The sequence below is a fragment of the Vanellus vanellus genome (assembly GCF_965231255.1).
Source record: "Vanellus vanellus genome assembly, chromosome: 12".
Taxonomy (NCBI): domain Eukaryota; kingdom Metazoa; phylum Chordata; class Aves; order Charadriiformes; family Charadriidae; genus Vanellus; species Vanellus vanellus.
Genome location: NC_138917.1, coordinates 1049893 through 1062791, shown reverse-complemented (window position 1 = coordinate 1062791; position 12899 = coordinate 1049893). Strand labels below are relative to the sequence as shown.

The 12899-nt window shown below is 46.3% G+C and overlaps 1 protein-coding gene across 1 annotated transcript in view; it reads right to left on the bottom strand.

Annotated features, from left to right (window-relative positions):
• Window positions 1–11689, bottom strand: part of KCTD15 (potassium channel tetramerization domain containing 15) — a gene marked incomplete at both ends in the record, with an annotated part of 40082 nt that extends 28393 nt beyond the window's left edge. The window contains 2 exons of the mRNA XM_082489241.1: window positions 10073–10248; window positions 11672–11689. Coding sequence (XP_082345367.1) covers window positions 10073–10248; window positions 11672–11689 — 194 coding nt within the window. The remainder of the gene's footprint in view (window positions 1–10072; window positions 10249–11671) is intronic.
• Between the last annotated feature and the right edge of the window lie 1210 nt (window positions 11690–12899).

The following is a 12899-nucleotide window of genomic DNA, read 5'->3' as shown; positions in this document are numbered from 1 at the left end:
TCAGATTGGGTTCGGAAAGCCGCCAGCCTGGTGCACCTCTTCAGTGGAGTTATACCAGGGATGGGAGGGATGGACAATACGTCCCTGTTTCACTCACCAGGTTGTGCATTTAATGTCAGTGCAGCACAAGGGAACACGCCGACGTGCTGCAAGGACGAGGTATTCTCATCAACTTATTACACTTCATGTAACAGAGAACCTTGGCAGAGCAAGGCCAGCAGCAGTGTGGCCAGCAGCAGCACGGGGCCAGCAACGTGGCCAGCAGGGGCATGGGGCACAACCTCTGTCACACCACAGCCCGGCACCCTCCACACCACCCGGTTACTCCGTGCTCCACAAATCCAGCCTCCCTCGTGCTTCCACATACGAACCCTGCATATTTCTTCCATTTAAATATGCACTTTGTTCTTAAAGATTTTATTAACCCAGGAATAGATTAATTCTGATTTCAGTTATACAGGTACAAATTTGGAATAACTCCTTCAAAACCAGCGGAGCCCGCTCTTTGGGAAGGCTGGCTGACCAGGAAAGGTGCGTGCACACCCCTCTAAGTGCACGATGCTTTGCCTTCATCTGCCTGTTGGTTTGACACCTTCAGATGTTTTGGAGACCGAGTGCTGTGGATACCCAGCAAACACCTTACTACAATGCTCAGGTTCTCCTAACTCCTCTCCACACATCACATCACTGTACACCCCCACTGTAACTCCACAGAGGTCAGCAGGGTTACATTAAGGATTATTTTGGCCAGGTTTACTATTAGGTTGGATTTCTAAAAGAATAGGGTTTATTTTGTTTCCATTTAAGCTTATGGTAAAACTTTCATTGACTTCACTGGAAGAGAGATTTGGCCCAACGTATATTGACAATATCCAAACCACCTCCGTTTATTTCAGTAGAAAGCAGGCAAGGAATTAATATGGTCCGATGTATTTTTAAATCTTAGATTTCATAAATGATCACAAGCATGTAGGTCACAATATATACACAGAAAGACACCTACGACAACCACCAGTGGGATCATTAAAATAATTAAGTTAGGCCTAGAGACAAATTCATTTCGTAACATGTTCCTTACAAAACAGATACCCCCTTGCTTCATAATCCAGGGAGTCTGCTTTATAAACTTCCTAAGTAGTTCATGAAATATCCCCCTAAGCAGACCAAGTCTACGTGCCATTGCAGGGTCTTTATAAATCCAAAGGCAAACACCAGCGACCTGTATTCAAAGACCAAACATGAAGAGGTAACGCCTCGGTAGCGCCTCGTCTGCTCCACTGGTAGGGTGGTTAGCTGTGACCTCAGGACACGATTTCCAGTACAAAGCGACCGAATCCGCATCTTTACATAACTCCTCTCCCTTTGAGAGGGAGCTGGATGCACAGCACACCACAAAGCAATCAATAAAGGAGATTCCCCTTCGCTTTAAGTGTAAAGCTGCTTCACCTGTGAACCTGAGCACAGGCGCAGTACTTCACACCACGCTCCTCGCTCATCGGCAGGGAACAGCCTCCACGAGCAGCACGTGAGAGGAGGAGACTGGTTGCTTCCACAGCGTCCTACAGGAGTGGTTTCTCAAAATACGCTGCTAATTCTTTTCATGTTACTGCCCTGAAAATGACTGCTGAAAAACACTTGAATTGTGCTGCTGGCACCAAAGCGCCCTGTCGGGTGAGTGGTAAGCACAAGCTGCAAGGAAAGAAATGGCAAAGTGCTTAACCAACTCACCTCAGAAACTGCTATAAACATAGAGTGCTAAACCAAAAAAAAAAAAAAAAAAATTTTGAATTTTTGGTGGTCTCCTGGTCTGCTGGCTTCTCTTTCTGCGCTTTAATAAACCAGGCTAGTTTTCAACCTGCTGTAGGCAGGAAGGGTGTGGGAAGTGCTGATGCGCTAAGCGTAACTCAGCTACAGTCACGTTATCATTGCAGAAGAAAGGGGAGAACAGAAAACGAGATGAGGTCAGCTGGGTTTTGCACCGAAGGTACTGGAGACACTGTTCAACACTCATCTTCTGGACTGCTCTCAGAGGCGATAAGTGAGATCCCTCCTGACCACAGCCAGGCTGCACGGACGTGCCTGTTCTTCCTTTTGACCAGCCGAGCCGAACGAGCTAATATCTGGGTAGGAACGTGCCATTTTCTCAAATTCAGGTTTTTTGAACAGCCTGTGCCAGGCATAGCACCACAGACATAATTTTATTTCTGTAAGTCAGAGGAGCGTTGATTTGCTATCTTCTCTCCATGACTAGCTTGGTCTGCCCCTTCCCCAGATGCCATAATACCCATTGATGCCTCAAACTCCACGCAATGCAGGCTTAAGTGTGTACGGAGAAACAATAGTTTCTGAAAAAGTGTTCATCAGAGACCAGCTAGGCAGTATTTTCTTGTACATTTCATCAAATATTCCAAGTAAGCACACGAATAATTCATTCATGGCCAGGGCCCAGTCTCAGCACCCAATCGCAGTGAGCTCTGCACTCCCAAAGGGTAACCGCTGCTTTGCTCCCCGGAGCCCACGGGCAGTCCCCGGGCAGCGGCTGTGCTGGGCACGGCCGCAGTTATGACGTCCCGTAAGGAGTAAACACCTCTATCACACAGACAGCTCAGCTCCGCTGTGGCTCCCTACGTGCCAGTTAGTAGGAGATCCTGGAGAGGTGGGCGCAGACCGGTCTGAAGAATCAGTTTCCACGTAAATTTCTTCCCTGCCATCTCCCCAAGTCACTGGAATGAGGGGTTAGGGTTATGGGGACTATGCCCCTTTACCACCAAAGGTACCGCTCCAGCTCTGCAGCAGCAGCCCTGGGTAAGGTGGGGAAATCTGCTATTAGGGTGTACTTCCATGGGCTGTGCCAGACCCCAAATCCAGGATTTTTTCCCATTAGTGGAAACCAGAGACAGGGTATCTAACAGCATCATTCCCAGCTCTCATTACGTCCCTGTTACACGTTGTTTTTATCTTCCACAGAGGCCAAACCCCGCGCCCCTCCTCTGGCACAGGCGATGCCCTGGTGCTCACAGACCCGGGACTGGCGCAACTCCTGCGGCAGCAGCTGCGGCCGGTCTGTCTGCGGGAGGAGACGGTTCCTCGCCTCCTCCCACGGCGTTCTGCCCCGCACGCTGCCACGTCCCAGCAGCACCACGCGTCGGCCCATAGGAACTCATGCTTCACGCCTTCCCCAGAGCTTATCGAAGCACTGCATGGACTCGCCTGACCTCGGCCACGCAGCACCCGTGCAGAACAGCAACGCTTGCCTTTGCAGGTGGGGAAGGACCGGTTCATAATGCACTATCCGATTCAGCAGCCTGGCAATGGGAGTTCCTTCGCTTGCTCCAGCTCCCACTCCGCTAAGCGCAACATCCACATGCAGACGGGGGGGAGATGGAGGATGGGAAGGGGAAAGGTGCTTTTAAGGGTTTTTTCCTTAAGGGTTCTGTTGGTCAAAATTCCCTTGGAAACCAAAGAGGGATTTGCCCGGTCAACAAACAAATAAGAAAAACTCAAAAGATTTATCTCTAAATTGCAGGTGCACGAAATGGAACCGAACATGATTTTAATCTCCATGAAAATTCTTACGTTAATCCAGAAAAGGCGCTGCATATAACCAAAACCTTTGGTTTTCAGCTCCTTTACTTGTTCTCATCGGCAGCACACACCTGATCAGCTTAAACAACACAGAGCCCCGGGGAGCCCCGGCGGGCTCACCCCGCTCCCCAGAGCTGCCGTGCTGGTGTGCAGCGTCGCTACGTGTGCGCAGTGCTCGTGCACCGTGCCCACAACCTGCATCTCTGAGCATCTGTACCGCGCAGGAAAAACACTTGCTCCTGCCTCCTCAGGTGTTTTGCTTTAAAGTCTGTGTACGGTTTAAGTTCACAATACCTATTAAAATTAATGAGCTTTGCGCTGCAGCTCACATGCAGGCACATTTCGTAGCGCTTTGCCTGAACGTGGGCTGCTGGCTCCGACTCAGAAACTCTTTGCCTTTTGGGTAATACACAACCGTTCAGAGCCCACGAGTGTCAGAGCCTGGTGTCACTCCACAAACAGGGCGCTCGACAACCGACCCCAGTGGGAAGAGTGGTACCTTAGGAGGGGTGAAACGCGCCATGGCAGCACGCCTGCCTATCCCCTTCACTGTGCTTAAACCAGTCGCTTGGCAGGTGCGCAGGGGATGAGAGAGGGACTGAAGAGGGACAAGACACTACACAGATGCTGGGGGGGTGAGCAGCGTGGGACGGCAGCCGCACGGAGAGGTTTGGGAGACACCCACGCCAGGATGGCCACTAGCGATGCCACGGATAACCTCCTGTCCAAGGCACAGGTCTTGTTTAAGGACTGATTTACACCCTAACTGTCAGCATGGGGTAAGTGACAGAATTTGGTAATAGGACATTGTTTTCTTGTAATAAGATCAAGAATACACAGATTTGATGGGAAATCGGCAAGTAAGTCATGGTAAGAGTGACACTACATTGATCCTACGTGAGCAAGAAATGTGAGACACTCTCAAGTGTGCTAAGTTTGGAGAATTATATATCCTAAACACATCTAAATTAAGAATTTCCCTCCCAAGAAGTACAGAGCAGGACCCAGCGTGGAGCCCTTAGTATAAAGGACGATGTGGAAAATCTGTCTTTTAGACCTCAGTAACAGCTGTGTTTGATCTCTTGAAACCACAGTATCTGGCTACACGGTGTCAGTGATCGTGTTCTGTCAGGGACAACAGAGGGGTCCTAAAACTTGGAGAAGAGCATTCGACTGACCTCAGTCCAGCCTGGTGTGAGAGCAGAAAAGGGGGGGAAGCAGAAGATCTCAGGTATCAGTGCTGAGCTCCAGCAACCAGAGAGATGGAGGTGCTGGAGGAAAAGGTCAGGGAATTAAAAATCACAGACACCTGCAGAGCAGCGAGAATCAGGTGGTCGTGCTTGGTATGAGAGCTTGTGTGAGGGTGGGTCTGTACAAGAGTACAGTGTGTTTTGACAAAAAACATTCAGAGGAGAAGACACGTGCTTTAGGGGACTCCTTTGTAGGGGGCTCCAAAGAAGCCCATGGGTTCCGAGGAAGGTGAGGCAGGGATACGTCTGGAAAACTCTACGTCTTGTAACAGCTAAAGTCATGTCATTAGCTTCTGTAACAGTTAATAAAGCCTGTGCTGGTTTGCTTTGGTGGACAGAGCCTACAGAGAAGGGGGTGGTAAAGCCCAGGTGCCCCACGAGCTGAGATCAGGAGGTGCACTATGTCCGCACTGGCTCAGCATGCCTTGGGCCACGGCGCCAAAAAGCTCCCTTTTCCTGAAGAGGTAAGAAAACCGCCAGAAATATCAAAGAATGGTGGGTGCTTCGGGTTCCCCAGCTAGAGGAGAGGCTGGGAGCAGAGGTCCAGTCTGACAGGTCCTAAACACGGCGCACTACAGACTGTCGGGGGGAAGCTCCCCTGGTCGCTGCACACACACCATTCCCACCTACACATCACCGTTTCCATTAAAATTATTCCTGCTCGCTCTTGTCACGACTAATGCCATGGAAAGCATGACCTTTTAGAAACACATTTTGAACAAAAGAACATAGTTATCTTTAATAGAGGGTTCTACAACAAATACTAATTAGCCAAGAATGTAAGGTAAATATATTTACCTTCTAGAGCAGAACAACTCACAAAGAGCTCACTGCAATTCTCTGAGATAAAAACCCTATTCAGGGCTGTGAAAAGGACAGGCTTCCAAGGAAAACTCTGCTGCTTTCTAACGGAAATTCAAACTGGTATCAAAATTTCCAGTGAAATCGTGAAGGTGGGGCTTGTGGGGGTATCCAGGGATTTGGAACTTCTCTTCCACCTGAAGTCAATGAGACAACTGCCACTGAACTCAGTGGGAACGAGACTGGATGATCTGGCAATGTCTTTGGGCATTCCTGACTACGTTATGAGCTTGGACTTGTGGTGTGGGTTTGTTTTTCAAATGTAAGAATTGTCTCGCTCCCTTGGATAAATACAATTTGCAACTCACTTTATAGATGTGCTGGAGCTTTTGCAGCCTTTACAATCTGTCACGTAAATCCAGATTCAAGTGTCAACATGTGAAGGGGCTGCTTTAGAGGTCCTCTGGGTGAAAGCATAAGTGGAATTTCTCGAGGAAATGCTCTCAAAGATGACTAATTTGTCTATTTAGCCAGTTGCTTCAGAAATAAGATGGTGATGGTAAGAGTCACTAGGCCGAGTTCAACGTTTTTGTTTCCTTTCTACCTGTACCTCACAGCTACCAGAGTTGGAAGGTTTGGTGGGAGACCATGCTGAAAATAAACTATTGAAATTGAGCCTTAGATCCAGGTAAGACAACATCAGCTTCCTTGTACCTCCAAAGCTTGCTACCTTTAATGGCAATTTTGGCTACGCACGGAAAGCAGCCTCAAGTAGCTGTAGGAAGAGGGATTAATAATATTATTTCTGAGATAATTTCCATGACCACCATCATTATGCTGTTGTTGATCACAATTTCTTTTGTATGTTTCCCATTTGCCTCGCCTTTTGCCCTCTGAAAGGCCAGCTTGCTTTCCTGTGTGGTGTTTCTTTCCAAAAGCCAACTGGAAGGGTGGGTGAGAGTAGTGCGTAAGGTGAGTGTGAGTGACTTGGAAACCATCTTTGATGGCGGCTGTTTGACCCTCTTCTCCTTTGTCACACCAGTTGCGCGCTGCTCAAGTTTTCTCCTTTTTAGATGATAGAATTTATGGAGCCCGTAAAAATTTACTGGAAAGAGGGCGTCGACCCCCTTTAATGCCTAATCTGGCACCCTTTACTTATGCAAATTTAATCAATGGACAAACGCTCTTCTCTCAGCAGCTGCACTAATACAAACAACATCAAAGACTTTGTCACAAGTCGCTCTGAAACAACTCTGGGATTACCAAAATGCAAGGTTTGGCCTCCAACTTGACTCACGTGAGTAAGCCTTCCAGAATCAGGTCCCTTCTCTCCCCGAATTAGAGCCAAGCACACAGCCTGGGAACAGGCACGCGGAGCCAGCCGAGTGGGCTGAGCACACTCAATCCTAACAAATTACAATAAGAAATGTATCACGCTGCCTGCTGTCAGGTGTAATTTATATCATACCAGAGGGGTGACTGGAAAGCAGGTATAGGCAGGAACTGGTCATACCTATACTTGCTCCTGCTGGGCCTGATCTGGCAAGCTGCTGGGAGCTCTTCCCTCCCACCGAAGTCAACGTGAACCGAGTTTTGTCCAGGACCTAACAGGATTGGGCCTCCTCAAAATACTATGGAAGCATGAAAACGATTTGATGATATTTTTTTTTCTGTTTTCCATCAGCATGGGATGCCTCTGTGTACGCACAGCCTGACTGTGTTTACACACATGCTCACAATCCGTGTGTGTCCTTAAACATACATGTGCGGTACATACTACAAGCTAAAAGCCTACTTGGGATTTTAGAGCACAGAGAAAGAAATAGAGGTTGTAACAGAAATAAACAGGAAGTTTAATCCCATAGCTTTCAACTTTAGGGAGTGCAAACTGTATTTTATGTGACTGGAGATAAGATTTAGCGAAGCATTTCAGCATACGCTTACCTCTTTTGCTGACATACAACCTACAAATCTGTTTGATTTCTTCTATTTGAAGCTTTTAAGCTCATGCTCAAACCAAGAGTTTAATGCGCTGTCCAAAATAACCCAGAAAGCTCTGCACGCGGATGAGTACGGCCATGCCTCCCTACGCGGCCGTGCAGGTTATCTCTGAGCAGAAGCTAGGAGTGCTCCGGCATTATTTCCAGCCGTCTGGCTCAGAAAAGCTAGCTCCTTCCTCCTGCACCTGCGAGGGAGCCGGGGTTCCTCTCCCAGCCAGACCCCGCGAAGACAGTCTGTGCCTTATGGAAGAGACACACCATGACAGTGAAGCGCCGTCAGGAGCTCCAGCCGTCCCCACGGAAATGACCGCGAGCACGTTGCCTTAACCGGGAATGAGAGCAGGCCGGGCTCCACGGGGGGCCACCCACCAAGGCCACTAATGCAGCCTTGCAGAGAACCAAATTAAAAAAAGAATTAAAAAATTTAAAAATATTAAGGGGTACCCTCCATCCAGCTTCATAACATATGCAGCAATACGTCCCGCTTGGGACGCGGGTCAAGGGTTATCGTTGGCTGTAAAAATATACACGGTTACTATTTAATCTTTCTGATTCACAGGCCTGGTGCTGTGAGCTGTTACTCCGGTGAGAACTGAAGTTTCAGCAGCTGCAAAAGCATTCAAGCCCTGTGAGAAAGCACAGCTAGACAAACAATAGGCAGCAACGCATCAGGCAGCACCTCAGCTCTGGTCAGTCACAGTTTTGTACTTTTAGTTTAAACAAAGTACAAAACTTGAAGAAATGCACTGTTGTTATTTAGCAAACAGGGAAAAAAAGGGTTTGGATCAGTACTCTGTTCTCTTTGAATAAAATCTGTGAATTTATGTATATTCTCCCAAAGCTTCCGTAACTGAGGTTTTTATTAAGTAAGTCTGATATGGGGCATATTTTAAAAATAGTGTCAGCGGTAATATTTTAAAATGGGGAAACAGATGTGCTATTCCATTACAACTGCTGCATCTTCTCTGTATTTTTTTATACTGTGAAGCATTTGTCTGCTTCTCTGTTATAAATCTCTCCCCACTGAAGAGATTTCTTCTCTCTGATTAAAGAAGTACCACACAGACATCATTAAACAGACACTGTCTAGAAAAACCATACTGTTTTGGCCTAGCCATAAAATAGAGGTATTTTAATAATTGTTTCTTCTCCATAGAGAATTTCAGCAGCTCCCTCTCTTTGGAATGAAATCACAGCCATATGCTTTATGACATCAGAGGCGTTTCAAGGTGTCTCCATAAATGTCATTTATTGCTTGGGAACCTGCCAAATCTGTGCAAAAATCCCTAGTTCTTTTCAGTGAAAAATCCTCAAATGAAACTAGAGCTTTGCACTGGTTGTCATACCCCCAAAAAACCAAATCTATCCCTTTACGGAAATACTGGCCATGCAGGTAGCAAAAGCTCTGCCAGTGAAACCTGCTGACCTGGGCTCTGGTTTGCTTTTGCATCAATGGTGCCTCCTTTAAGGAGCCCGCCGGGCACCCTGGCACCGCACATCCACGCCTTCCCGCGGGCACCCGCACTCCTCAAAAAGCAGCGGTCTGAATGGCAAAAAGCTGAACTGTTTTAGAGATCACAACTCTAAGTGAAAATCAGGTATATTTTAACGCAGTGCTCCAATGAATATGCTTTAACCCTTAAAACCGCGGTCCCTTCCACGCTCCCATCAGAGGCCCGATGCTGCCCAGGAACCTCCATCCTTCCCGGTGCCCAGTACCCCGTGGGACTGGGAGCCAGGCAAATCGTAAAGAGACTCTGTGTCACATACACAAATACACCCTCATGCCAACATCTATTCATACTTTGAGGTATCTGTAGTCCACTCTGTGATAACACTGGCCAGATCTCCGTCAATCTTGTCGGCCGTGTCACCAACCTGTCCAGCACAACCCGGCTACCTTGGAGCACGCAAAGACTCACTCCGACCCGCGGCTGCAAGCAGGCAGAGCCGCCGCCGGCCACTGCCCAGAGGGATGACCGCTGGCACTGGGGCACACAGCTGCCACTGAGGTGGGGATTTTGGGCGGCCGACAGAAGCATCCAGTAGTCCCAGTGTAATAGAGCTGCTCACTTTTCTTGAAGGAAGGAAAAAAATGATTTTTTTCCCTAAATCTGAAGGAACGAAGTTCCTTGGTGCAGTTGGCAATAATCTAGGGCAGCACACCAACAGGTGCTTCAAACGCATCGGCAGAGCGCGGAAGATGTTGAGAGGGAAAACGAATAGACTGCCTAAATAATACATAAATTTTACAGGCTTTTTTTTTTTTCCGTAGAACCCCAGTGAAGTTACTGTATAAATCGGAAACTGAATTATTCATAACTGGCGAATATATAATAAATCCTATTTCACATTGCAATATTCCTCCCAGGTACATGCCTCTTTCCGTGCAACGACCAGAACCGGGCGGCGAGCCTGAAAGCGCCAGGGTCTTACCTGGAGTCTGGGTACTTTGTCAAGGTAGCCAGGCTGCTGGTGTACATGTGTCCTCCTACATCGATGTGCACGGGAGCGTTCGACTTGGTGAGCTGAGCTGGGAGAGGAATTCCTTGAGCAGCCAGAGGAGAAACCGGGGACCGTGTTAGAGACAGGCGGGACATGCTTCTTCCCTCCTGCAAAAGGAAGGCAAAAAAGAACAGTTTCTCTTAAACCTAGCAGTGCGTTACCTTTCTTTCCAGTGTGATCACAGATCTAATCAGATCATTTTTGCATCTGCCTGATCACATATTCAGCTAACAAATTATTGCCACCACTGTAATTAAGTGTATTTGCATCATTTTCTTCAAAGTACCAGAGGGGAAGAGAAAGATGCTTATTAGCAATAAGAAATCAAGAAAAAAAATTTTCAAGGTGTCAGCCTCAAGGGGCATAAAACAAACTGCAAAATTCTAATTAAAGGTCGCGGGCTTATGTGTTAGATGTGAAATATCCCCTGACAAACGAATAACCAATTTGTGAATTGGGATTCAGGGGTTTTTGCAAGTTTGTCTCGGTAACGAGACACCTCTAAATTAGTGACTTCCTCAGTACCTAAGGCATTTAGTTTATACATGTAGTAAATTTCACATCAAACTAAGATCAATTTTCTGGTTTACTTTCAATAACTGTGAAATAAATGGGTAATTTTCAGTTAAGCCTTAATATTAGACATAAAGAACTAATAAGCTTTCAAACTGAAAGCAATTAATACCTGGAAGCAGTGAAAACAGGAAGATATATAAACTGACCCATGGTTTCATGACAAGACGCGTCAGAAATTACTGTACAATCTGGCATGTGAAATCACAAATTCAGCAATCCACCTCATGTTTACTGCCCTAAAAATATTTGAAAATGAGTGAAATTTCTGAATTGAGTCCAAAAATCTTTAGCTGAGGTACAAAGCAAAAAATACTGAAATGTCTTAAAAATGAACAGGACAACCATAGCAAAAGAAAATGCCTCAATTCTCTTCCGTAAGAAAAGCACAGCTTATCCTGCATGAAACGTGTGTCTCAAAGCTGATTTCAGTTAAATCGGTATAGACGGCATACATGTCAAACGGGCAAAAACCCTTTATAAAAAGTTTAGGAAAATGTCCATCCATCCTCCTCCTTACGGGTAAAGCAACATATGCAAAACATTATAGCTGAAGACATTTCCGAATATAATCTAATTTTCTAGGTATTTTGTTCTGCAAGCATGCTACCAAGCACCCAGGCTCTTCCTTACATCTGACAAGTACTTTACATGCAGCATCACAAAGTGAATTCCCATTTCTCCCACATTACTTTGACAATGTTTCTTAGAAATCTGGAGCTGGTCTCGCCTTCCTCTGAGCAGTATTTTGCACAAGATGCCTGGCTACGCCACCCCACGCACACGCAGTTACCCACCCTCTTCGTAAAGACAAATTCTGAGCTATACAGAAAGGGACCGAAAAATCTCAATACGCCCGGGCGGCCTCACAAAGTCCTCGCTACATCTCCGTTTGCTGTATTCCATCTCGGCTAGCTCCTTAGGATTCCCCGCATCTACAGCACAGAAATACATCACCCCATTATGAATCCACATCGTTTTCTCCTCGGAGGCTGGACGGACGTCCGCACTGAACACGAAGCAAATAGCAACTCTGTCCTAGGACTTCTGTGGCAGCCGCTGCGAAATTGGGCATTAACATTTTTTTACTACAGCACCACCTTCAAGGAAAGTGACTGAATCCTTTCATGACTGAAGAGGTTGCTTTCTTGTTTCCCACAAGAGCCTGTTGTGGGCAATCTTCAGTAACTCTGTCATGCAGCACAAATAAAAGAGCTAACTTCTAAAAACAACTTAGTATGTAGGTACCTACAGTATTTTAGCAACGTGTTTACTAATCTGTGGGTGCCTCAGCTGTCTGCCAACACAGACAAAGGGAGTATTTTTTTCTTACCAAAGAGCACTGTAAACTCATGTTCACTCTCTACTCCTTCACTTAAATGAAAGGGTCAGAAGACCCAGGCTGAATGTCAACCCTGTCTTTGTTCAGACCCCAACTATTATCACTAATGATAAAGGTACAGACCTCGCACGGTACAGAGCTGCCTTAGAAATCAATCTCAGGCAGTTTCACAAAACAAGTGCCTAATTAGGGCTGATCTGCACCCCTTGTTACAATTTCCAAATGAAATCAAAGGACTTCCAGTCCTCTGCAAACGCGTCTTACATTTAACCGTTTGTCTTGAAATACAGACTTCAATTTTAAAATATGCACAGATAGCTAAAGATCAAGTGATCTGAATCTATTTGTGCATATTTAAGCACTGCTGCTATCTTAGGATTTTGTTTAATGTTAGTATACCAGTAAATTCCTTGATCTGTAAAGAGTCTGAGGTTCTCAGCGAGGCCATACTCACACAGTAGATATTTAATTTATACTATTCACTGGAGGGACCTTTTGAACAATCCTCTGCTTTTGGCATCTCTCAGCTAGAGCATGTGTTGAAAAAACACTTAATTATAGAAAATCACTGGAAAGCTAAAATAGTTCTCAAACTTTTATGGCTTTTCATACTTATCGAGGCTGCCACTGGCTTTTGGGGGGAGAGGAGGAGAAGGGGGACTGCAGCACAGGCTTTTCCCCTGGTTGGAGAGGATTTGTGTTAAAAAAAATGAACCCTACGTTTTTACTGAAGTTGTGGAATTCAGTTGTTTTCGTATAAGCAAATTATCAAGGGGCGTAACTGTTAAGCACTACATAAAGGGCACTGAAAACACTCCTACTGCTCCAAAAAAATAAATACCC